The following is a 27,346-nucleotide window of genomic DNA, read 5'->3' as shown; positions in this document are numbered from 1 at the left end:
TCCTCAGAATCAGAAGTAGTTTGCTTGTAATCATTCAATAACAGATCTCTGTTGTTGAATTTAGCTCTTCTATAAGCATTCTTGATGATCTTTGCTGGATATCCTCTTTGTTTTAGTTTGGTGCTTAACTGTTGAGCTTGTATTTTGAATTCAGATATGTGTGTGCAGTTACGTCTTAGTCTTAGCATTTGAGAGAACGGCAAACTATTTTTAAAATGTTTTGGGTGACAGCTGGAATATTCTAGAAATGTATTTTTTGCCATTGGTTTTTCAAATGTTTTTGTGCTGAAAATATTGTCACATGTAATATCTATATCAAGATAATGAATACTCGTAGATGAATGTTTGATGGTAAACTGAATATTCATATTACAAGAATTTAACCATGTCATGAACATCTGTAGCTGAATTTCAGAGCCCTTCCAAAGAAGAAATACGTCGTCTATATATTGCCACCAAATATGGATGAAATCTTCAAATGGTGAATGATCAATCCAAGTGTCTTCGAAAGAAATCATGAAAATGTTTGCTACTGAGGGGGCAAAAGTAGCTCCCATCGCAGCACCCTGAATTTGCTTGTATAGATTGCCTTCAAACGCGAAAAAATTTCACACATAGCTAAATTAGCCAAAGATATTATGAAGTTGGTTGGAATGAGTTGAGGTTTGACTTGCGATTCTAAGACCACTCTAATGGCTTCTAATACATCTCGCTGGGTTATAGAGGTATATAATGAGGAGACATCTAGAGTAGCCAAGAAAAAAGGACCTTCTGAGACATCCACCGATTCCAATTTATTCAAAAAATCTTTGGAATCTCGAATATAAGATTTACATTTGGGGATATCTATCTTGATGAATTAGTCCACAAACCTTGAAAGTGGTTCCAACAAAGAACCCCTTGTGGATATGATAGGTCTCAGAGGAGGATTGAGAGGGTCCTTATGCAACTTAGGTAAAAAGTAGATGTTAGGAGTGGTAGGATAAGGTTTATTGAGAAAACGATAATCACGCAAGTCAAAAAACCATCCTTAAAACCCTTATTGTTAATTATGCGTATAACCAACTGTAATCTTTTTGTGGGTTTAAGTTTAATTGGAAGATATGCATTAGTGTCATTAAGATGTTCTAATGCTTTACATTTATAAACTGTAGTATCTTGAATAGAAATTGCTCCACCTTTGTCTGCAGATCTAATTGTAATGTTCGTATTCTTTTGAAGCATGGTTAACATTTTATGTTCTTCTGAAGACAAGTTCAATTTAAATTTAGATTTTGTAAGATGGTTAAACAACAGTTTGCAGTCTTGTACAACCAGATTTTAAAAAACACTGATTGTCGAATCCACTGGACCGGCAGGTTTCCAAGTGGATTTAGGTTCAATAACAGTTTTATCTCTAGTGTTGCTTTTATCAGAAAAAAATAGTTTAATCTCCAAAAGTCTGACAAATCTCTCAAAGTCTATGTGAAATTGGAACTCATTGCTTGGAACTGTGGGTACAAAAGACAAGCTATGATTCAGCAACATTGTTTCTGCAGTATTCAAATGATGATGAGATAAGTTCACTGTGACTTGTTGAATTTTTGTGATCTTGTCCAAGGTCTTCCCCTTGTTTGATTTCTGCCTCTCTTGGTTCTTCGTTGTTGGTAACCGGAACTTTGTCCTAAAAAAGGTTTTCCTGAAGTAGAGCTGCCAGATGAACTTAAGCTAATGGACGATAAATTTTGATTGGATGGTAGTTGTTGTACACCCATATTCTGTGGTTCATGGTTGATACTCATAGTGTACAACAACTACCATCCAATCAAAGTTCATCGTCCATTAGCTTAAGTTCACCTGGCAGCTCTACTTCAAGAAAACCTTTTTTAGGACAAAGTTCCAGTTACCAACAACGAAGAACCAAGAGAGGCAGAAATCAAACAAGGGGAAGACCTTGGACAAGATCACAAAAATTCAACAACAAGTCACAGTGAACTTATCTCATCATCATTTGAACACTGCAGAAACAATGTTGCTGAATCATGGCTTGTCTTTTGTACCCACAGTTCCGAGCAATGAGTTCCAATTTCACATAGACTTTGAGAGATTTGTCAGACTTTTGGAGATTAAACTATTTTTTTCTGATAAAAGCAACACTAGAGATAAAACTATTATTGAACCTAAATCCACTTGGAAACCTGCCGGTCCAGAGGATTCGACAATCAGTGTTTTTAAAAATCTGGTTGTACAAGACTGCAAACTACAAAAAATCTAAATTTAAATCGAACTTGTCTTCAGAAGAACATCAAGCGTTAACCATGCTTCAAAAGAATACGAACATTACAAAAAGATCTGCAGACAAAGGTGGAGCAATTTCTATTCAAGATACTACAGTTTATAAATGTAAAGCATTAGAACATCTTAATGACACTAATGCATATCTTCCAATTAAACTTGATCCCACAAAAAGATTACAGTCGGTTATATGCAAACTTACCAATAAGGGTCTTAAGGATAGTTTTTTGACTTGCCGTGATTATCTTTTTCTCAATAAACTTTATCCTACCACTCCTAACATCTACTTTTTACCTAAGTTGTATAAAGACCCTCTCAATCCTCAATCCCTCTCCTCTGAGACCTATCATATCCACAAGGGGTTCTTTGTTGGAACCACTTTCAAGGTTTGTGGACTAATTCATCAAGATAGATGTCCCCAAATGTAAATCTTATATTCAAGATTCCAAAGATTTTTTGAATAAATTGGAATCGGTGGATGTCTCAAAAGGTCCTTTTTTCTTGGCTACTCTAGATGTCTCCTCATTATATACCTCTATACCCCAGCGAGATGCATTAGAAGCCATTAGAGTGGTCTTAGAATCGCAAGTCAAACCTCAACTCATTCCAACCAACTTCATAATATCTTTGGCTAATTTAGCTATGTGTGAATATTTTTTCGTGTTTGAAGGCAATCTATACAAACAAATTCAGGGTGTTGCGATGGGGGCTACTTTTGCCCCCTCAGTAGCAAACATTTTCATGATTTCTTTCGAAGACACTTGGATTGATCATTCACCATTTGAAGATTTCATCCATATTTGGTGGCAATATATAGACGACGTATTTCTTCTTTGGAAGGGCTCTGAAATTCAGCTACAGATGTTCATGACATGGTTAAATTCTTGTAATATGAATATTCAGTTTACCATCAAACATTCATCTACGAATATTCATTATCTTGATATAGATATTACATATGACAACAATATTTTCAGCACAAAAACATTTGAAAAACCAATGGCAAAAAATACATTTCTAGAATATTCCAGCTGTCACCCAAAACATTTTTAAAATAGTTTGCCGTTCTTTCAAATGCTAAGATTAAGACGTAACTGCACACACATATCTGAATTCAAAATACAAGCTCAACAGTTAAGCACCAAACTAAAACAAAGAGGATATCCAGCAAAGATCATCAAGAATGCTTATAGAAGAGCTAAATTCAACAACAGAGATCTGTTATTGAATGATTACAAGTAAACTACTTCTGATTCTGAGGACATGCTCACTACTTGTGTTTTGAAACATTCCACACTGAGCTCTGAGATTATGAAAATCATTAAGAGACATTGGAACGTTATTCAAATCTCTTCCAGCTTTCCATCAAAACACATTAAGGTTTGCGTTCTCAAGAGGAAATAATCTAAAAGAATTTCTGAATAGCACTAAAATTACCAAATCATCGAAACAAGTATTACCTTTGGGTCATCATAAGTGTGGACATTGTTCTTTTTGTGAATTTTCTTTACAAATTAAAGAATTCACTAATCCTCTCGACAATAAAGTCTACAAGCTCAAGAATTTTAGTACGTGTCAATCAGATTTTGTTGTGTATGTCATCTGTGCATGCCCGAAACTTTATGTAGGCATGACATCCAGACCTTTCAAAACTCGTCTAGCAGAGCATAAATCAAACATCAAACGAGCCAACACCAGAGAACCGCTTATTCAGCATTGCATAGACGCCTCACATTCATTTAACAGTTTAAAAGGTTTTGTCATTGATACAATCAAAAAGAATGTCAGAGGAGGCGATAGGATTTTAGCTTTAAAGAGAAGGGAAACCTATTGGATATTTACTCTGAATTCTTTGTCTCCAGTAAGGACTAAATGACAAGATTGATTGGTCCAGTTATTACTAAAATTAAAATTAAAATCATTTTGTAAAATCATTTTGCAAAAATCATTTTGCAAATCTCTTCAATATGTAGAGGGCGTGCTTATCAACCTTTTTTACGTTTTTTACGTTGTTTACGGTTTTGACATCCTTGACGTCTTTGACATCATGACGCAATTCAACCTTTAATTATATGGCGTTCTCTTTAGTTGCCGCCATCTTATAAACTAATTTTCAATCTAGGAACAGGAGTGTTGTTCCGTAAGTTTGTTCTTTAAAGCATATATTAAGTTTGTGTCTTAGTTGTAAATCTGTTATCTTTTATTCATTATTCTTTAATTCTTTGCAGGCACTGTTTTGGCTAATCTCCTGACGAAGCCAGTTTTGGTGAAACGGTGGCCCCGTCGGGTACATACTGCAGTGCCACTTTCTCACAGATAAGTGCGGTTTATCTCATATGCACTACTGTGATAATGATAGATAATGTCAGACACGTTTAAAACTCTTAAAACATTTAAAAAATTTTAAAAAATTAAAAAAATTAAGTTATTATATTTAAAACGACAGTACATTTCTTGTTACAAGCCAATGATTGAGATTTAAACGGCTACACGTATCAAGTTGCTTTTTGCCTGAACGTGAAGTCTCTGAGACTTGTGAATATTAAGTTATGTACTTTTTTGGTGCTATTCCCTAAGGTGACTTTGGTTTTGACTGATTTCAATACATCTTTTTTGTATTTGCTATTTGGGGGTTACAACCCCCAAAACCCCCCACAACGCCGACGCGATCTCTGTTAAGTAAAGTGGGGGGTTCCCCCCACACACCCCCGTCGGAGCCCTTTAAAATACTGTTTTTCTTCGGCGTGCTTCCGCCTTGCGCTCAGTTGTCTGCGCTGGGTTGTTGTCACGCACTTTTGACCTGTCACGGGGGGGGGGGGGGCTGTAAAAAAATGATGAGCCCCGGGTGTCACATATGCTTGGTACGCCACTGCAAGTAATTCTTCTTTAATAATGAAGTCTTCAAAAACCATCCGGATAAAGACTAGTAACCGGATAAAGACTAGTAATTAGTATGTCTGTAGATTCATCCAGTTGGAGTGAGACAGCAACACAATCCTCCAACAATTGTTTAGTTGTGTCTCCACAATCTTTTCTATTAGCTGCACAATGGTGTTTCTTGACAATTGTACATCTTGAATGGCATCATGGATACATGGTGGACTGATGAAAATGTCTGGGACACGGTGCTACCGGGATACAAACTATACCGCAGAGACAGAGTGACTCAAAAAGGAGGAGGCATTGCCATATACGTCAAAGAGGGAATTGAATCTACTGGAGACATGCCACAACAGATGTATAAGTTAGAATCTCTATGGGTCAAAATTCCAGGAACAAATGGACCAGAAACGAGGATAGGCATCTACTACCGACCCCTAGGGCAGTCCGAAGAAATTGATGGAGAAATGATGGATGAGATTAAACGCAACTGCAAGGGAGGCAACGCAATCATCATGGGCGACTTCAACTATCCGGGGATAGAATGGAACCTAGGCACCTCTGGCTGTGCTAGAGAGACTAAGTTCCTGGAAACTGTACGTGATTGCTTCCTGGAACAACTTGTCAAGAAAAACATGAGAGGAAATGCAATTCTGGACTTAATTCTAAATGGGCTGCGAGGACCAGCACAGAATGTAGAAGTAGAAGGGACGCTGGGAAACAGCGATCACAATATGATACACTTCAACCTGGAAACAGAGGTGAAACATCGGTCCAAACAACGGCCACGGCACTAAACTTCCAAAAAGGGAATTACGAAGGGATGAGATTCATGGTGGGGAAGAGGATAAACACTGTAAAGACGCTAGAGCAAGCTTGGTCTCTTTTTAAGGATACGGTCACCGAGGCACAAAATCTATAGATACCGCATATCAACAAGGGATCAAAGAGGAAAAAGAATAAAGAACCAGCGTGGCTCATTGTAGAGGTTAAGGAAGCGATCAGAGACAAAAAACCTCGTTTAAGGAATGGAATAGATCAAAAACGTACGAAAACTGGAATAAGCACAAACAACATCAACGCAGTTGCCCTAAGGCGGTAAAAGGAGCCAAAAGAGACTACGAGGAAAAATAGCCAAGGAGGTGAAGAGCTTCAAGCCATTCTTTTGATATATTAAAGGGAAACGACCCGCGAAGGAAGCGGTGGGGACCATTGAATGAGCAAGGAATAAAGGGAACGCTAAAAGAGGACAAAGCAATCGCCGACAGACTGAACACGTTCTTTGCGTCTGTATTTACCAAAGAGGATATACACAGCATACCGGAACCCATCAGGCTAAATGCTGGAAGTGAAAACGGGAAACTGACAGGGTTAACAGTATACAGGCAGATTGATAGGCTCAAGAGCGATATATACCCGGGACCGGATGGCATCCATCCGAGGGTCATCAGGGAAGTGAAAGGGACCATAGCTGAACTGCTTCAACTAATAGCCAATCTGTTGATCAAAACGGGAAAGATTCCGGAGGGCTGGAAGGTGGCGAATGTGACACCAATCTTCTAAAAAGGTCGAGGGAAGACCCGGAAAACTACAGACAGGTGAGTCTGACCTCAGTTCCGGGAAAGATGGTTGGAGGTGCTGATAAAGGTCAGCATCATTGATCACCTTGATGGGCACGGTCTGATGAGGACCAGCCAGCATGGTTTCAGCAAAGGCAGATCTTGTTTGACAATCTTGCTGCACTTATTCGAGGGAGTGAACAGGCAGATAAGACAAATGCGACCCGGTCGACATTGTATATTTGGACTTTCAGAAGGCGTTTGACAAGGTTCCGCATGAACGACTACTTCAGAAAATTGCGAGCCATGGAATCGAGGGTGAAATACTCACGTGGCTTAAAAACTGGCTGGAGCATAGGAAACAGAGAGTGGGGGGTAAATGGACAATACTCGGACTGGAAGAGCGTCACCAGTGGGGTGCCTCATGGCTCGGTGCTTGGACCCATACTCTTCAACATCTTTGTAAATGATCTGGACATAGGTACGATGAGCGAGGTGATTAAATTTGTGGACGATACGAAGTTATTCAGAGTAGTGAAGACACAGGGGAATTGCGAAGATCTGCAACGTGGCATAATCAGGCTTGAGGAATGGGCATCGACATGGCAGATGAGGCTCAACGTGGACAAGTGTAAAGTGATGCATGTCGGTAACAAAAATCACATACATGTACAGGATGTCCAGGGCAGTACTTGGAGAGACCTCCTAGGAAAGGTACTTAGGAGTTCTGATCGACAAGTCGATGAAGCCGTCCGCACAATGTGTGGCGGTGGTGAAAAGGGTGAACAGAATGCTAGGAATGATAAAGAAGGGGATCACGAAGAGATCTGAGAAGGTTATCATGCCGCTGTACCGGGCCATGGTGCCTCCTCACCTGGAGTACTGCGTACAGCACTGGTCGCCGTACATGAAGAAGGACACGGTACTACTCGAAAGTGTCCAGAGAAGAGCAACTAAGATGATTAAGGGGCTGGAGGAGCTGCTGTACAGCGAAAGATTAGAGAAACTGGGCCTCTTTTCCCTCAAACAGAGGAGATTGAGAGGGGACATGATCGAAACATTCAAGGTACTGAAGGGGATAGACTTAGTAAATAAGGACAGGATGCTTACCCTCTCCAAGGTAAGGAGAACGAGAAGGCACTCTCTAAAGTTGAAAGAGGATAGATTCCGTACAAACGTAAGGAAGTTCTTCTTCACCCAGAGAGTGGTAGAAAACTAGAACGCTCTTCCGGAGTCTGTCATAGGGGAAAACACCCTCCAGGGATTCAAGACAAAGTTAGACAAGTTCCTGCTGAACAAGAACGTACGATGATAGGGCTAGTCTCAGTTAGGGTGCTGGTCTTTGACCAGAGGGCCACCGTATGAGCGGACTGCTGGACAGAATGGACCACTGGTCTGACCCAGCAGCGGCAATTCTTATGTTCTTATGTTCTTTCTTATTTTTAAATCCTTCAAAAAGATTATTTTCTTGAAACAGCTGACAATCTTACAAATTCCCATTCAGCGAAAGGTTTGCATTTCTTTGCGATCAGGTTGCTGACCTTGAAGGATGCTATGGTTGCATTGACCAAATGTGACCTTGGCTTTGCCATCAACTGTTGCTGAGTAGCCAATTTCAATTTAAGTTCTTTGAGCTTCAGTTTACAAATTTCACTTTTGAGTGGAAAATCAGCATCAAACTTTTTGCTATACAGAGCCTTATAATGACGTTCCAGATTACCCTTTTTGGGCAAGGATACTAGGGCGTTACAAATTAGACAACAACACTTGTCTTTCACCATGATGAAGTAGTACTCCATTTCCCATTCATCATGAAAGTGGTAGGTTTTGCTCTTCTTTGGAACACTCATATTCGTTATACTAGGGTGGCTGGATGTAAGAAGGCCGAATCTGCTAAGTTAGTATAAACACTGGCTGAATCTGGTCCAAAACTGCCACTGTCCCAAAGTATTAAAGATCAACAGGAACTAAAGACCTTTGGATGATGTGCAATACAAGGACTGAAGATGCCAAAACCATGCAGTTCTAAAAGTAAAAATAAGAATTCTTCATACTGGCACCAATAATCAAATACCACCAAACAAGTTCAAATACCACCATACACTATTTAATAAATTCTGCACACAGTGTAGAATCAACGCAAAGGCTAGGAAAATAAAATTGCAGAGGCAAGCAAAAGTCACAGTGGTTTGAACCAATTCAAAGGCAAGGCATAAGCAAGTTAGAACAAAATTGGAAAAGCCCGCCCAAATCACCAAATTCTTGACACTTTGTTGTGTCTGCCAGAAAACGTTTAATGAAAGCAAACTATAAAGCGACAAACGACCAGCACACGACACAACTAATATGGTAAGTGTTTTCAGGTAAAGCCCAGGCGAATGGATATCGCCCGGTATATAATACATTTCTAAGGGGTGTTGTGGCGGGGGCAGGAATGGGTGATTCTGAGAGGCAGGAGACCAGGTATGATGCCGGGCCTGTGGCGTTTAATTGTGGGGTGCAGGTAGCGGCCCCCTGGGGTACCCACAAACTATTTCCATGAAAACAAGCCCCCAGTGCACCTGCAGGCAAGATTCCTGCAGGCAGGGAAAAAAGACAGGTAAAGGTTCAGCAGTAGCGGCAAGGCAAGCCCTCAGCATAAGACCTGCCGGCACGAGCTCTCTCCTAGCGACTGGGGTTGCTGCTGGAGAGATTGAGCCAAGCAGGGCGGTTGATCTACTTTTGACCCCTCCACAATCTACCTGTTGGGACAAGCCTGCATTATAGAATCGCACTCAGCATTCTGCTCCTGGACGTCTAAACAACGCCTAATTTTAAATGTCCTTTACAGAATCTGCCCCTTAGTGTCTCTTGTGTTTTGTCACTCATCTGAGTTGTTGTACAGGAAAAAGATATGGATATATCCAGATGTGACTAAAAATAAGAAAGGAGGAAATTATTTCTTGCTATGAGGCAGGAAACAAGATCTTTGGGGGCTTCATTTTTATTAGCTTACCATGTAAATGTGTTGTTAAATTTGCTGGTTTAAAGTATGTTTTCTTTATCCCAGAAACAATTAAGAGCCTTTCTAGATTTAAAGAAAATTGTTTGAGTGATTTCTTACTATTAAGTAAATAGGAAGTGATTCAGTGATAAAGCCTTATATGCTTCTTTAGCCCCCCTTTTACAAAACCGTAGCAATGGCTTTTAGTGCTAGCTGTGGCGGTAACAGCTCTGATGTTGATAGGAATTCTATGAGCTTCAGAGCTATTACCTCTGTGGCTGGTGCAAAAAAAAGTGCTACGGTTTTGTGAAAGGGGGGGATGGTTAGTGAGTAAAGATTATTTTTCCTATTTCTTTTCTTCTATTTTCTTAGTGCTTTCCTCCTTTATATAATATTATGGTCTAAGGAAGAACTGAAATTTTTTTCCTTATTTGTTTTTCATTCTGTTATGTTTAAGTAGTGTCTCTCTGTATTGCTCTAGCAAAGTTAAAAATATGATGGCAGATAAAGGCCAAATTGCTCATCCAGTTTGCCCATCCACAGTAACCATTTTCGCTTCCTATCCTATGCTTTCTTGAATTCAGACACAGTCTCTGTCTCAACCACCTCTTCCTGATTGGCTGAAGTGCCAAAAAAGCTCCATCTTGGGGTGGAGGGGAGAGAATTAACTTCAAGGTTTACCTGTGGAGTCTGATTTCTAAGAAAGTCCTCAGAGTTCAGTCTCAAACTAAGAGGCTGAAACCAGCCAGAGGTCTCTCTTCAGGAGCGCTTTTCAGTTAGGGTGAGAGGATTCATCTCCCCCCCCAAGCCCCCTGAAATATAACGCGCTTGGCCTGACTTAACAGTTTTCTAGGCCTTCTCCCACTTACCATTCCCCAAAGTCTCAAAAATGTCCTAAACAGATTCAAAAAAGCTTTTTAGTCAACAGCTCTGTCCTCAAACAAATATATGTAAATTATATATGCAGTTCACAGGTTGCTGTGAAAACTATCTTTAATGCTGGGCCTCTACAACCTTTCTGTTAGAATCAGGCTTACTGAGGGTTAGGCACTAGGCCAGCATTCCTCCCCTCAAGGGTCACCTGTGGAGTCTGATCTCTATGAAGTTCTCAGAGTTGTCTTATAAGATTTATGAAAAATAATAAAGAAATTTTAAAAAAAAATACTAATTCTTGGGCAGGCAATGTGCGGCCTGTGGGTCAAATATATCCTACAAGACCATGGAAAATATACACAGAAAGTCAATAACCAGAGTTTTGGCAATTGTAAAAACTGTATTTTGCTAATATTTTAAGAATAGCTATTTAGCAGTTTGAATGCCATCATTTTAGTTAAATCTTTATTTATCATGGAAGGTTTATAGAGCTTTGTGCATTTCTGGTTTTGGTATTATGGAATGTTGTAGCCCACCAGGTATAATACTGACATTCATATGGCTCTGTTTATGAAGGTTGCCCATTTCTGAATTAATCCAATGGAATGGAGAAGTAGGCTCAGTTATAGCAGCTGGCTGAGAACTAGGGAGGCCCAGTTCAAATCCCACCACAGATCCTTGTGACCGTGGGCAAGTCACTTAACTCTCCATTGCCTCAGGTACAAACATAGATTGTGAGCCCTTCAAAGATAAGGAAATTCCTACTGCACCTGAATATAACATGCCTGGAAGAAAATGTGAACCAACATCAAATAGTTGTCATCCCCTACAGGTTTGTATGGAGAGATGAATGCCATTAAATGCTGTGTGGATGAGCTAATTTGTTTTATAGGAAAACACAGGAGAGTCAAATCCACAGAAACACCACTCAGACTCGAAATAGTGGAAACTTCCAAGAAAGACTGGTAAGCTTAAAATATCAAACACAATTCTTTATTTCTTCAATATATCATATGTTGACTCGACATGTACATGTTTCGGCCATAAAGGCCTGCATCAGGAGTCTACAATTATAAACATATATATTAATCAATATAAAAACAATTTAAATATAGAAAGCCATCATGTTGAAGACAAAAAGCAGACAAAAAGTGCAACATACAGTGAAAAAATGGGAAGATAAACACATACTATAGCACCACCATATACAAATTTAAAAATCGATACCCACATATACTATATTTATAATTATATAACATTGAGGTTCATTCTCAAAAATATCTTAAAATATAATGTGTGATCATATCTCTCTTTAAAAAAGGGTACTAATTTAATGTGCTAAAAACACATGAAATGTGAATACAAGATCAATTGATCATAAATACTATGAACCAATATATAAGATGAATGTACTATATCTTATCAATCCATAAAAACAATATATATATATTAAAAAAACTCAAAAAAAAATCAGTGGGACACATCATGGCATATTATATGTAAACAAACCCCTCCTCTGAAACAATATATCATAATTTAAAAATACATACACATCTAGTAAAATTTGCTCAGAAGCAATGGGGGTAATAATAAAAAAAAAAAAAAACGTCTAAAAAGTGTCTTTAGTGGCTACTTGGACGATCAAAAAGCCTGATCGTCCAAGTACCCATAACCAAAGCTGGTTTTTAGACGTATCTAAAAACAGCTTAGGCCTTTCCCCTGCCTCTAGACGCACAGAGAGAAAAGAGGTGTGTTTAGAGGAGGGGAAAGGGCGGGAGGTGGGCCCACCTACACCTAGGCGTACAACACCTATAACCAAAACAGTTTAGTCGGCACTTAGACCTGTTTGACTTAGACGAAAGAAAACCAGGTCTAAGTGCCGAAAAAGGGGCCGCTGAGCTGATGGCCGCTGGTGCCATCAGTTCAGCGACCCGGCAACCTAACCATCACGGCAGAAGAGATGCCTCATCTCCCCTACCGCGATGCCATCACTCCTCTACCCGAATTGCCGCGACCCGTGGCAGTTCCGGTAGAGGAGTGATGGCATCGCGGTAGGGGAGAAAAGGCATCTCCTGTCACGATGGATCACTCCCCCCTCCAAACAACATCGGGGCAAGAGGGAGCCCAAGCCCTCTTGCCCTGCTGAAGCCACGACCCCCCGACTCGATTGGGGCAAGAGGGAGCCCAAGCCCTCTTGCCCTGCTGAAGCCGAGACCCCCCGACTTGATCGGAGCAAGAGGGAGCCCAAGCCCTCTTGCCCCGTGGCAGCTGCGACCCCCCCCCCCTTACTCGATCGGGCCAGGAGGGAGCCCAACCCCTCCTGGCCCAGGCGACCCCCCACTACATGGCAAGAAAATGGTAAATGAGTTTTAACACGGAGAAATGCAAAGTCATGCATGTAGGGAAAAAGAACCCGATGTTCAACTATAAAATGGGGGGATCGTTGCTGGGGGTGAGCAAACTTGAAAGAGACCTGGGGGTGATGGTGGACACAACATTGAAAGCATCAGCACAGTGTGCGACAGCCTCAAAGAAAGCGAACAGAATGTTGGGTATCATCAAAAAGGGTATCACGACCAGGACGAAGGAAGTCATTTTGCCACTATATCGGGCGATGGTGCGCCCACATCTGGAGTACTGTGTCCAGTACTGGTCGCCGTACCTCAAAAAGGACATGGCGGTACTTGAGGGAGTCCAGAGAAGAGCGACAAAGTTGATAAAAGGTATGGAAAACTTCTCATATGCTGACAGATTGGAAATGCTGGGGCTATTCTCCCTGGAAAAGCGGAGACTTAGGGGAGACATGATAGAAACCTTCAAAATCATGAAGGGCATAGAGAAGGTAGACAGGGACAAATTCTTCAGGCTGTGGGGAGCCACAAGTACAAGGGGGCACTCGGAGAAATTGAAAAAGGACAGGTTTAGAACAAATGCTAGGAAGTTCTTTTTCATTCAGAGGGTGGTGGACACATGGAACGCGCTCCCGGAGGCTGTGATAGGCCAGAGCACGCTACAGGGGTTCAAGGATGGTCTAAATAGGTTTCTAAAAGAAAAGGGGATTGAGGAGTACAGATAGAAGTAGAGGTAGGTTATAGGATTAGACAGAAACCACTTCACAGGTCATGGACCTGATGGGCCGCCGCGGGAGCGGACCGCTGGGCGCGATGGACCTCTGGTCTGACCCAGTGGAGGCAACTTCTTATGTTCTTATTATGGGCAGGAGGGATCCCAGGCCCTCCTGCCCTCGACGAACCCCCCTCCCCCCAACGTCCACCCCCCCAGAACCCCCGATCGGCCCCCCCAGCCGACCCGCAACCCCCCCGGCCGACCCCCTCACCCCCACCCCCCTTCCCCGTACATTTTTTTCATTGGCCGGACAGACAGGTGCCAAACCCGTCCGTCCGGCAGGCAGCCCACAGAAGAATGGGGCCGTATTGGCCCAGCCTTACCAAAGCCCCGCCTACTGGTGGGGCCTAAGGCGCCTGGGCCAATCAGAATAGGCCCGGGAGCCTTAGGCCTAAAAGCTCTTCTGTTGGACGTTTGGGGCTTAGGCATTTTTTTCTTTCATTATGGCTAAAAAGTGTAGACGTGCTGTGTGTGTACTTTTAGACGTAGTGGAGATTGGGTGTTTAGGCAGAGGAAGGCCATAATCAAAACATGGACGTTTGTTTTGGTTATGGACACTTTCCCTGCTTCTGGGTTGAACGTTTAGGGACTTAGGCCAAATGGGGACTTTAGACACTTTTTTTGATTATGCCCCTCCATGTGTAAAAAATATATATTTAAAAATCAATGTACTATAACTTGAATGTACAAATTAATTAAACATACCTCACAAATCTGTATAAAGTTCAAGAAATTGCATTGGATGTTCACTAAAAAGATTATATTCAATGTTCACTAAAATTTCACTAATAATACAAGAAGAAAATATGATTGATTAAGTAAATACACAAAATTAAAAATGGGCAAATCTACATACAGAAATAGGCCACTAAATCTCATACTTTAAAATATAAAAACTGGGAGATCACGTGATGCACTGAGCCAAGGCAGAAGCAGGCTGCCTGAGCTCCTGGGCCCCGAGTCCTGAAGTGCCCTATTACTAGCCTTTGGAGGTGAGCCGGGAGACAGCGCTTTGCAGTGCTTGCTGTGCACAATATATGGACAGATTTCTGTCCTCTCCTGCGTCGCCGATGTCCACCCACACTCAAAAAAAGGATTGGGACCGCCCGCAGCACGGCGCTGACAAAATGGCGCCGGTCATCTCCACAGCCGCGATTCAGCAAATAGTGCCGGAGGCGCTGACGGCCCTCATTCAAGCAGTAACAGTGGCAATGCAGCCCAGCATAGAAAAACTTTCTGAACAGCTCCAAAAGCTTGAAAATCTACTTATGGAGACTACTAGCCACACCACAGCGCTGGAGACTCGGGTTTCCAGCGTCGAGGATACACAGCAGGCACATAACACCACGTTACAGGAACTGCAGGCTCTGACTCAAAAACAAGCAGAAAGACTGGATGATCTTGAAAATAGATCCAGAAGATCTAACTTATGTTTTTTGGGGATTCCGGAAACAGTACCCGGTCCTAAGCTCCTGCAGGTGCTGGAGGCCTGGCTGACCAGTTCCTTTCCCTTGAAGGAGGGCCTGGGGTCTATTCGACTGGAGAGAGCACACCGGCTAGGCCGAGAACAAGCAAGAGAGGCGAGGCCTCGCATGGTAATAGCCAAACTTTTAAACTATAACCATAAAGTGGAAATCTTGCGCAAATATAAACAACTTCGGGAGACTTTAGCATTTGAGGAGTCTGAGGTGCGCATTTTCCAGGACTACTCTGTGGCCCTAACGGAGCGCAGGAAGCAATTCTACCCACTATGCTCCTCTTTGGCTGAAAAAAAATACGCTTTCTCTTTTTATATCCAGCCACTTTGAAAATTTACCATCAGGGACGCTGGCAGGTATTTGAGGCCGCGGCTGAGGCGGCCCTTTATGTGAACACTCAGGTGTTGCCCCAGTCGGACCTTACGTGAAAGAGCACATGGTGTGCTTCCTTGTTTGTCACATGCTCCTGTGTGCCTGTGGCATTGTGGATGCACCGGGATCTCCTGGTTTGTGGGAAGCCTGGATCTCAGATAATATGACTGTTCCTTGCTATTCTGGTTTAAGTTTGTTTACAATTTTGTGTTTTTTCCTGTTCTAGTTCAGAAATTGATATACTGTATATTTGAGCTCATCCTAACGCTCATTTGCTCTGCAGACTGCTCTTATGACTATTGTATTTACTGTATGGGAACTCGGGGCCCGGAGTGGCATTGTTTTGTGATCTTTCACACCTTTGGGACCGCCTAGGGCGAACCTGAGGCTGTGACCACAACCATGCAATTGGGGAGAAGGTTGGGAAGGGAGGGGGGGAGGGAGTCCTTGGCCTACATGGTTGCTGCTGGTATTCTTTCGATTATTGGGAAGGGTGGGATCAGACCCTGCTGCGATACTCCTGCACCTGACATTTACCATGGTACTGGTGCTGCTCGGGCAGGTCCTGAGCGTCATGTGGCTGCCCTGGGCATGGCTGGGAACCCAGGGTGGATTTTTTCCGCACTTAGCATTTTATATATTTGTACTAGCCCTTTTTGTACCTGCTGGCTAACACTTTGAGAATAGTATCCTGGAATGTTTCAGGCATTACCTCTCCCATAAAACGAACAAAAATTTTAACACAGCTCAAACGACATAAGGTAGACATAACCTGTCTGCAAGAAACCCGACTTACAGACTTGGAACATCAGAAATTGAGGAGGTCCTGGGTAGCCGCAGTGCATGCAGCATCTTCAACTCATAAGCGGGCAGGGGTGGCGATACTGATTAGTAAGCCATTGCCTTACAATGCGAAAGTAGTAGCCTCGGACCCACAGGGCCGCTACCTCATGCTGCAGCTGTCAGTAGGCACATATGCACCTAATACCTATGACCATTCCTTCTTTGAGGGTCTCACTGCCATGCTTCTTGGGCGGGTTACTGATCCGGTATACATTGCAGGGGATTTCAATCAGGTGTTTGACCCGACTTGTGATCGTTCTCAGCCGGGACCTGGTGCGAGTATATCTCATACCAGAGGCCTGCCCTATCTTTGCGCCACTTTAGATCTGGTGGACCCGTGGAGAATTCTCCATACCACTGAACAGGATTACACACACCGCTCCAGAGCATATAACACACAATCTAGGATAGATTACATCCTTACCACGTGCAGAGCATTTCTAAATGTGGATGCAGCGGTAATAGGCCCGGCGGTGATTTCAGATCACGCGATGATCTGGCTAGATGTGAATGTGGGCTTCGGTTTACGCGGACCTGTACGTTGGCACTTCCCTAGTTATCTATTTTCTGATGACCATTTCAAAACATACCTAACGACTAAATGGGGTGAATTCCTAGACTTTAATGGTCAGCATAGCAATGATCCAACACTGTTTTGGAGCACGGCTAAGGTGGTGCTCAGAGGAGATTGTATAGCTTATGTAATAGCGCGTAATCGCCGTTTGTCCCGGGGAATACTGCGGTTGGAAAAAGAACTAGCAAGCGTTAAGCGTCAGTATACCCTGTTCCCGACCCGCCACGCTAGGGAACACTTAGCTTCCTTGGAAACGACTCTCAACTCCTATATACATGAGCGCACGGTGAAAATGCTCTTGTATCAAAAATTTCGCTACCATCACTATGGAAATCGGGCAGGGAAGTTATTAGCCCACTTGACTGCCCAGGTGTGGGGTCACCGTTATGTTCTGGGATTGAGGGATAGTACGGGCCAATTTCACCACACTACTGAACACATTGCACAACTTTTTCAGTCCCACTTCGGGAAGATATATGGGCGCCGGGACTCGGGAGCTGAACCCCTTATTAAGGACTATTTCGCGGATTCCGGTCTACAACCGCTTTCTGACTCGGATGTTAGGTTTCTTAATGCACCCATCACCCCTAAAGAACTACATAAAGCTATCCACAATCAACGGAATTTTTCGGCTCCAGGGCCGGATGGCTTTACGGCAGAATTTTATAAACTGCTCTCAGGGCAGCTTAGTCCTTTTTAAGGGACTATTACTCCCAGGTAATCCAGGATGAACATTTCCCTGGAGAAGCGAATGAGGCTTTAATCACATTGATATTGAAGCCTGGCAAAGACAGTTCTGCTCCCGAATCCTATCGCCCAATTTCTTTGCTGAATGTAGACATCAAAATTCTGTCCAAAATCTTAGCTGATAGATTAGAGACCCTTCTCCCCGATGTGATTGCATCCACACAAGTCGGCTTTGTACAGGGTAGACAAGCAGTACACAACGTCCGTAAAGCATTGATAGCCTTAGCGCATACGCAATTTCATGACACTCCTATGATTCTACTCAGTTTGGATGTGGCACAGGCGTTCGACCAGGTCAATTGGACGTACCTCTTTGAAGTGTTAAATTGTATGGGGATATCTGGCTGGTTCACCTCGGCATTACGCACTTTATATTCCACTCCAACAGCAAGACTACTTGTCAATGACATTATTACTGACCCAATACCTATTGAGAGGGGAACTCGACAGGGCTGTCCCCTGTCACCCCTCTTATTTCTATTGTACCTCGAACCCTTTCTTCACACAGTGTCTCAGGACCCGACATAGTGGGTGTGGACTTCGGGATTCATTCACTCAAAGTTTTGGAGACATCTTGGCCTATATACTACATCGCTTTGGGGAAGGCGACGGCTTCCGCAACCGAGGGCGTTATTTGGATTTTATAATATAGCCTCGCCCAAACCCAGGGGAATGTCAGCATTTATCTCCAGAGCCCTTTAGATGGGAAAAAAAGCCATCCTCACCAACTGGCTCTCCCGTGATCCCCCGTCATATGCACAATGGAGATCCCTAATGATAGTGCACGCAACACTGGAGAGACGCATGGTGGGAGACTTGACTCTTGGCCCGGGTCGCAAATTTTGTCAGGTGTGGGAGCACTTCTGGCAGGACCTCACACCGCGTGCTGGGAATAATAAAAATCATTTCAACATAAAATATAAAAACTTTAAAACCAAAGTGCATAGTGCTCAATAAGAAAATATGAACCAGGAAAACCTATATATTAACTCTATGATAAAGGCCACCTGTATAAATAAGTGCTAGTCTTAATTTTGGGCTAATATAAAGACCTAAAATCTCTACAAAGAAGTAGTGGTCATGACCATACTGTGATACCCACTCCAATAGCTGAAAACAACTAGCTAAATTAAACTGTCAAATATGCTTGATAAATGCATAGGAATAATCATCCCAAGTGAATACAAAAACCTTACAAAAAGGTGACAAAATAAAAAACGCAATCATGCTATCATGACCACATCACATAGCGAGAGAGAAGTCAAACAATAAAAAAGCACTTACAGAACACGATGTAAAAAAACACCTCTTGTAGAGCTGAATACGGCGAAAAAAGCCGCTAAAAAATGACTTGGTTAAATATTAGAACGTACAAACTTGATGACGTATCAACCGGACATAAAAATAAAAAATAAAGATAAAATAATGGCCATACTTTGCACAACAAGATATATATCCAAAACCAATGAAACAAATAAATTAGAAAGAATCAAAATGAAAAAAGAAGGGGTAAAACCGGACCAGAAGTGACAGCATAAATTCATCATAAAACTCGCAGGCGATCTAAATCGGTATAGTGTGGTTTTAATAGAAAAAAGGTGCGTAATACACGAGGAAGAATACTAAAAACAAAAAATTAAAAACCAACAATCCCAATAGACAAAAAACGCTTACAAGCACATCGCACGGCTTCATTGAAGATGTAGTAATACCAAATAGCCACAAGAGGACAAAATTCATACTCGGGCAAAACTAATATGTTTAGCCATATATGAATGAAATAGGCACATAAAGAAAGATGAACAATTCTGGTTGGCCCAGGTGCCTAAGGCCCCTCCTGTGGGTGTGGACTTAGGCATCAGGCCCTAGGCCCTCCATTCCATCAGAGGGAAGGCTTCAAGATAAGGCGTGAGATGCGCGCGAGGAGCTGCTGCCCACAGCTTTGTGCAATGCAGCACTCAGGGAGCCGGCCCGAAGATGCCACATTGATCGCACCGTGGACCGGCCCAAAGATAACACCGGGAGGCAGGCCAGAAGGCAAGGCACAGCATGGAGAAAGAGAGAGACAACAATGGTAGGGGGAATGCTTTTATTTTTTTATTTAGTAATTGATTTACATCTGCTGTCTGTTCAGGAAGAAATGCGCACTGCTTGTAGAGTCTTGCATCTTAGGGTTTGTTTGTAAATATTAGTACTTTTAGTTTTTTGGTCCTGCATTTTGCATGAGGTTATCTTTTTTTCTGGTAGGAGTGAATGTTGAAAAGCATACAGTGTGCTTTGTGTATTTTAATTTTGTGGTTAACCATTATGTTTTGTTAATACGATTATATTGTGTGTGTGTATATATATGAAAAATGAAGTTACAATTAGTACTATTATGGGGGCAGGGTCTGGGGCGGAGATTGGAGATGGGCATGACTTAGTCCAGTGTTCTTCAACTGCCGGTCCACAAAATAATTATTTTATTTCCGCCGGTCTATTGGTGTCAAAAGGTTGAAGAACATTGGTGTAGACGATATGGGTGGCTGCTGAACTTCCACTTTTTTCCAGTGGAAGTTGTCTTTAACATCACGACATGTCTCTATGTGTTTGGAAAGCCAAAGAGAAAACCATGGTCAAGTTGGTGGTCATATAATAAAGCAGAACTGTCAGGATTCAATGCCCCATATGCTCAGGTGTGAAATCTACCAAAGGTTCAAACAGAAATTTGACTTGCCAGTACTGTGATGGTAGTTCAGCTGAGGTGAGCTACAGGAGTCTGTGCTTAAACACTGCTGTTTCTGCCTCTTCCTGAAATTTATTGGTTATCAGCACTTACCTTGCTGATGATACATTTTATCAAACAGCTAGAAAGAGTGGTACTGTTTAAAACTTACCTTGATACACAAACAAATGGAGAATCTGGTGAGGAGTCACTGCTGATTATCTATTATATATATACACTAGTGTTTAAGCCCGTTACATTAACTGGTGCTAGAATAAATTAGTCTGATCCAGTATGGCTATTCTTCTTATGTCTTGCCCTCATATTCAGGCTCCCATTTCCCCTTTTACCTTCCCTATTTCCACCAACTTAAAAATCTGTCTCCTTTCTCTGTCCTTCACCTCCATAGAACTCCCTCTCTATTCACCCTTTCCCCATCAACCTTTGCTTCTACATCTTCACTTATTCTTCCAGCTCCTATCTTAAGCCCCTATCTCTCACGTGCCCCCTTTTTAGCCCTCAGCTTCGGTCCCAGTCCTTTTCTCTCACATGTCCCCTTTTGTAGCCCTTTTCTCCTACCTCCCCTTTTTTCATCCCCAGCTCCCTTCTCTCACACAGTCCTTTTTTATAGTCCCCAAACCTAACCCCCTTCTCATACCTGCTCTTCCAGTCCTCAGTTCTAGCCCCAGTCTCCTTATCACACCTGTCTTCCTTTTCAGCTCCCAAATCCAGACCCCTTCTCTCACAACTCACCTTTTGCAGTCCCAAGCTTCAGCCCTCTTCTCCAAACTGTGTTCTTTTAACAGCCTCCTACATCAGGTCTCTTTTCGCAAGAACCCCCCTTTAAAGCCTCCTTCCCTCACATGTCTCCTTTTTTCAGCCCCAGCCCCCTTTTCTCACATGTCCCTTTTGCAGCCTCCTTCTCACACATATCCCCTTTTCTGCTCCTAGCCCCCTTCTCTTACACATCCCCATTAAGAACATAAGAATTACCGCTGCTGGGTCAGACTAGTGGTCCATCGTTCCCAGCAGTCCGCTCACGCGGCATGCCCTACTTCAAAGACCAGTGCTCTAAATGAGTTCAGCCTCACCTGGGTATGTTACGGTTCAGCAGGAACTTGTCTAACTTCGTCTTGAATCCCTGGAGGGTGTTTTCCCCTACAACAGATTCTGGAAGAGTGTTTCAGTTTTCCACCACTCTCTTGGTGAAGAATAACTTCCTTACATTTGTGCGGAATCTATTCCCTTTTAACTTTAGAGAGTGCCCTCTCATTCTCCCTACCTTGGAGAGGGTGAACAACCTGTCTTTATCTACTAAGCCTATTCCCTTCAGTATCTTGAATGTTTTGATAATGTCCCCTCTCAATCTCCTCTGTTCGAGGGAGAAAAGGCTCAGTTTCTCTAATCTCTCACTGTACGGCAACTCCTCCAGCCCCTTAACCATTTTAGTCGCTTTTCTCTGGACCCTTTTGAGTAGTACCTTGTACTTCTTCATGTACGGCGACCAGTGCTGGACACAGTACTCCAGGTGAGGGCGCACCATGGCCCAGAACAGCGGCATGATAACCTTCTCTGATCTGTTCATGATCCCCTTCTTAATCATTCCTAGCATTCTGTTCGCCCTTTCGCCGCCGCCACGCATTGCACGGATGGCTTCATCGAGTTGTCAATCAGTACTCCCAAGTCTCTTTCCTGGGGGGTATCTCCAAAGACATACTGTATTTGTGTATGAGATTTTTGTTACCAACATGCATCATCTTACACTTATCCACGTTGAATCTCATTTGCCATGTTGCTGCCCATTTTTCGAGCGTGGTTATATCACGTTGAAGATTTTCGCAATTTCCCTGTGTCTTCACTACTCTGAATAACTTTGTATCGTCTGCAAATTTAATCACCTCACTCGTCGTACCAATTTCCAGATTGTTTATAAATATGTTGAAGAGCACGGGTCCAAGGTCCTGAGGTACCCGACTGGTGACGCTCTTCCAGTCCAAGTATTGTCCATTTACCCCCACTCTGTTTCCTATCCGCCAGCTAGTTTTTAATCCACGTGAGTATTTCACCCTCGATTCCATGGCTCACAATTTTCCGAAGTAGTCATTCATGTGGAACCTTGTCGAATACCTTCTGAAAATCCAGATATATAATGTCGACTGGGTCACCCTTGTCTATCTGCTTGTTTACTCCCTCGAAGAAGTGCAGCAAGTTCATCAAGCAAGATCTTCCTTTGCTGAAACCGTGCTGGCTGGTCCTCATCAGATTGTGTCCGTCAAGGTGATCAATGATGTGGTCCTTTATCAACCATCTTTCCTGGTACTGAGGTCAGACTCACCGGTCTGTAGTTTCCCAGATCTCTCCTCGAACCGTTTTTGAAGATCGGCATAACATTTGCCACCTTCCAGTCAGCTCCCAGCTCCTCTTTCTAACATGTTCCTTTTTTACAATACCGACCCCAGCTCCAGCCCCCTTCTCCCACCTACCCTTTTTTTCAGCCCCTAGTTCCCTTCTCCTATTTTCTCCTTTTGCCTTTGATGTGTGGCTTGGACCCTGGTCCAATGAAATCAGTTCCCATGTGCTCTGGAATACCGACAGCATATTGTGTGCTGAGACGCTTCCCTGCTCGGCGGTTCTATTGTACTGCACATGCATTTTAATGTGTCACGGAAGTACAGAGTTTCAATCGTAGTGCGCATGCGCTAAGGTATTATTATTATAGATAGACAGATATATGTATTATAGAAAAGCATTAGTATGCTATCTATGTAATCTGAATGTTCTGATTGTGCTTACTAGATGCTTCATAAATATTATGTCTCCCTTTTAGTATATACTGTATCTTTTATTTGAATTTCAGTGCTGTTAATAAGTATATTTTTGAAACTGTCTCATGGTAGTCTTATTAAGTTTCAGTTTACTGATTTTAACTGATATGGTCTTTTCACTACTGTTATGCTGTTAACAAAATTTTAAGTTTTATGTTGAATTATACCTGTTGTACATTGCCTTGAGTGAATCTCTTCATAAAGGTTGTTAATATATCTCAAATCAAATAAATATATTTGGGAGGGGAATGTGGCCTAGTGGTTATAGCTGCTGCCTCAGCACCCTGAGGTTGCTTGTTCGATCCCAACTTGCTCCCTGTAACTCTGGGCAAGTCACTTAACTCGCCATTGCCCCAGGTCACAATTAGATTGTGAGTTTGCCAAATGAACTGTATCCTTGGCCAGTTAAGTCATACAGGGCAATACAGATGGTTTGAGGTCATGTAACCTTTATGTTCTAGTTTGGATTCTAAATGCTTTGAAGCACTATTTTATAATTGTGAATTTTGTCTGTGTACACTGGTGCAGTGCATTATAATTAGCAGTACTAAGTTATTATGGAAGTTGAGAGGGTTAACATTTTTATTTTTGTTGTTTTGAATATGAAAGTAAAGAAGGTTACTGTGGAAATTGCTTTTGAAGAGTAATTGTTCTGCACTTCTCCAACTAGTCTGAATGCTAGATTCCGATACAGATGTTCCAGGCCTTGTTTGTTGCATAGTTTTATGACTAATCATGTCCGATTTTATTCTCATTTAAATCCCCACCCCATTGTGCTCCAATTATAGGCTTAATAGTGGACAATCCTTCACTTTCTCCTTTAACCGCAAAGAATGGGATAAACTTGATTAGCATGAACAGGATTCCAGCTGCCTCAGGCATATCCCCAGTTCTCAGTCCCCTTCTGAGCAACACTGTTAGTGTCCGAATGGAAGAGGAAGAGGAAGCAAGACGAAAGGTAGGTTTATTTAACACGAAAGCAGCCTAGGCTGCACTACAGCAAATTACCTGTGTGAGTTTTACTGAGGCACATCATTTAATTGCAACTTGTAGTCATAAACAAATTTCCTTTAATCTAAATGTTGCTGTGTGAGACAACCAATCTGAAGTGTATTTGCAAACGTTGCTTCTCTAATGTATGCAAAATTCTCTTATGCATTGTCATTCTGTTATGCATTGTCCTTTACTGGTTCTCAAAGTTCTTATGCTCCCGCTCCTACATAGTCAACATGAAGGGCACTTCTTCCTCCCCCTGGAACCCGATCTGTGGAGTCCCGCAAGGCTCACCTCTCTCTCCTATCCTCTTCAACATTTATATGTCCTCCCTTAAACTCCTCCATCTCTCCCCCCTTGAAACACTCTACACTTACTCAGATGACATCTTTGTCCTCCTCGAGACCGACCGGAACCTCATCAACCTCTCGGCGAACATATCCTCTTGTATATCGAACCTTCAATCCTGGGCCCACATTGTGCAGATGAAACTGAACGAATCTAAAACAAAACTTCTCTGGCTCAGCCCAAAATTGGACCAACTGCCCACCTCCATCCCACTGTCCTCTGGCCCCACTCTGCATCTTGAATATTCTAGTAAAGTTCTGGGAGTCATCATTGACTCTACACTTTCCTTCAACGACCATCTCAACTCCCTAGTAAAAAAATGTTTCTTCAGCCTTCACATGCTGAGAAAAGTGAAATCCTGTTTCCAACAAAAACACTTTGCCGTTCTTGTCCAATCCACCATCCTTTCCAGACTGGACTACTGCAACTCTATCTACCTTAGCCTAACAAAGAAAAACCTTCAAAGACTCCAGCGGATTCAGAATACCGCTGCTAAGCTTATCTTCGCAAAAAGCAAATTCGACCACGTCGCACCGCTTTTATCCAAGCTCCACTGGCTTCCGATTATCTCCAGAATCCACTTCAAATGTGCCTGCCTCACTTTCAAGATCCTACACGGTATTCTCCCTCCCTTCATTCCTCTTTCTTGGAACTCCTCTAACCCCAATTCTGCCAGAGCCACCCAAAAACTGAAACTTTCCTTTCCCTCTCTAAAAGGCGTTTCACTTGTAGGAAAACTAGGTTCTTCCCTCCCTTTCAGAATTACTCAGCTCTGGAACAACCTTACCTCCCCTCTTAGGAATCTGAGCTCCCTCCAACTCTTCCGTAAACATCTGAAAACCTGGTTATTCTCAAAAATGTAACTTCTCCTCCCTCTCTGATTATTCTAGTCTTCTAAATTTTCTCTTCATTTTGCCTCTTCCCTCCACTGGAGTTCCTTTCTACCCTAACTCTTGTTAACCGTGTTGAGCTTTTCGAATGTAGAGATGATGCGGTATACCTTTGCAGCTTTAAAAAAGAAACTGATGCCGGCAAAGCCTGCCTGTGCCACCCTGGAGTCGCGTGTGTGTGGGCAGAAACTTCTCTCTGACAATTGTCATTTTATAAACACAAATAAAACAGAGCAAGGTTCAACAAAACCCATCTCCCCTCCCTTTCACAAATATCCCCTTCACTATAGTGAAAACTGAATAAACCAAATTACTGCAGAATGCTACATAGAAAAATCAAGCTAACAGAATACTTTAGTCACACATGGCAAGAATAATGTTAGGGGAGTGCAACTAGGGCAACTGCCCCCTGGTCAGAGAGAGAGCCCTAAGCCAGCTAGAAGGTAAAGAAGCACAGCCTGGACTTTGCGGTCCCCAGTTATGTCTAATACCAGCTCTAGCAGGATACACATTTCAAATCTGAAATATTCTAATCACAAAATATAAAATAAATTTATTTTTTTCTTTTTGTTGTCTGGTAATTTTATTCTTCAAATCACATTGGTCTCAGGCTTTGGTTTTAGGTTCCTTCTGTCTTCATTGTGGCATGGCTGAAGGTAAAATAGGCATAAGAGGAGCTTGGGAGAAGATGCCAAGTCTGACACGGGCGCAATTTTTTTACCACAGGAGTAAGACTTTTCACTGCTCTCACGGGACGGTGAAAGGTCTTGTCCCCATTCCTGCGGTAAGCCAGTTGCAAATATCTCCATTCCTGCGGATTTACTGCAGTGACCCGCAGTTTACCGCGGTAAACAGTTCCTGTGTTATTCTCTAGCTATGACACAGAATTTGTTCACTGATTCATAGTGCCTAATATTATCCAAGAAAATATCATTTAAATTGTCTACTATTTATGGACTCTAGCAAGAGATTTGAAAATTAGACTTTTATGATTCCATCCTGCATTATGTTAGATGTATTTAAATTTGCTTATAACAGGGGTTTCAAAGTCCCTGTTATAAGCAAATTTAAATACATCTGCACTGCTTTCATTGTATGCTAATAGATCTCATGCATATTCATTGGGGAAATCATGAAAACCCGACTGGATTGTGGCCCTTGAGGAGGGACTTTGATACGCCTGGCTTAGGAGCACATTGGGGTAAGTTCTGAAAGTGGGTGCCCCCTTTTAGGTTCTGCAGGGCCGCAAGATTAGAGTTTATTCTATAATTACAAATGAGTGGCCAGATTAAATACTGACATAACTGCATTGGTGCACTTAAAATCTTGGTGCCTATAGTTACACCAGGTATAGATCTGCCTTAACTGTAGGCATCTAAATGCAGCAAGGGCACACACAATATCTGTTCCATAAGTTGCACACAGAAGAAGAGCCCTGCCAATTCCTCTCCGATGCTCTACCCATGTGAATGCCCCCTCCCCCCCCCTTGCGGTTGCACACTATGCTACGTAAGTGCACCAGTGTAGAAAAATGCTTAGGTCAGTGGTCTCCAACATGTGGCCTAACCCTCCAGTCAATTTTTAAGGCCCTCATATCCAGTGATCCCCGCTGCTACTGCAGGTAGAGAAAAGGCACCACAAAGCTCTGCTGGGAAGTATGTGACTGCATGGTCATATTGATGCACATGCATGCACAGGGAGAAGTGAGTTGACTGGCATTTGCATGCACATCGATGTGATCCACGCAGTCGAACACAACTTAGGGGGGCTTTTGGGGGCCTTTTCTCTACCCGCAGTAGCAGCAAAACCCTCTTAATGGTATACCTGTGCTCCAGCTCAGTTCCAAAAATCTATGCAAAGTAGAATTACAGGCTTAA

General features: G+C 42.5%; 1 protein-coding gene across 1 annotated transcript in view; it reads left to right on the top strand.

The window, feature by feature from the left end:
* Positions 1-27,346, top strand: part of FARP2 (FERM, ARH/RhoGEF and pleckstrin domain protein 2) — an 818,436-nt gene that overhangs the window by 554,590 nt on the left and 236,500 nt on the right. The window contains exon 14 of the mRNA XM_033957823.1: positions 24,027-24,196. Within this exon, the coding sequence (XP_033813714.1) occupies positions 24,027-24,196 (170 nt within the window). The remainder of the gene's footprint in view (positions 1-24,026; positions 24,197-27,346) is intronic.

The sequence above is a fragment of the Geotrypetes seraphini genome, chromosome 9 (assembly GCF_902459505.1).
Source record: "Geotrypetes seraphini chromosome 9, aGeoSer1.1, whole genome shotgun sequence".
Classification (NCBI taxonomy): domain Eukaryota; kingdom Metazoa; phylum Chordata; class Amphibia; order Gymnophiona; family Dermophiidae; genus Geotrypetes; species Geotrypetes seraphini.
Note: the sequence above shows the minus strand (reverse complement) of the source record. Positions and strands in the feature narration are given on the sequence as shown.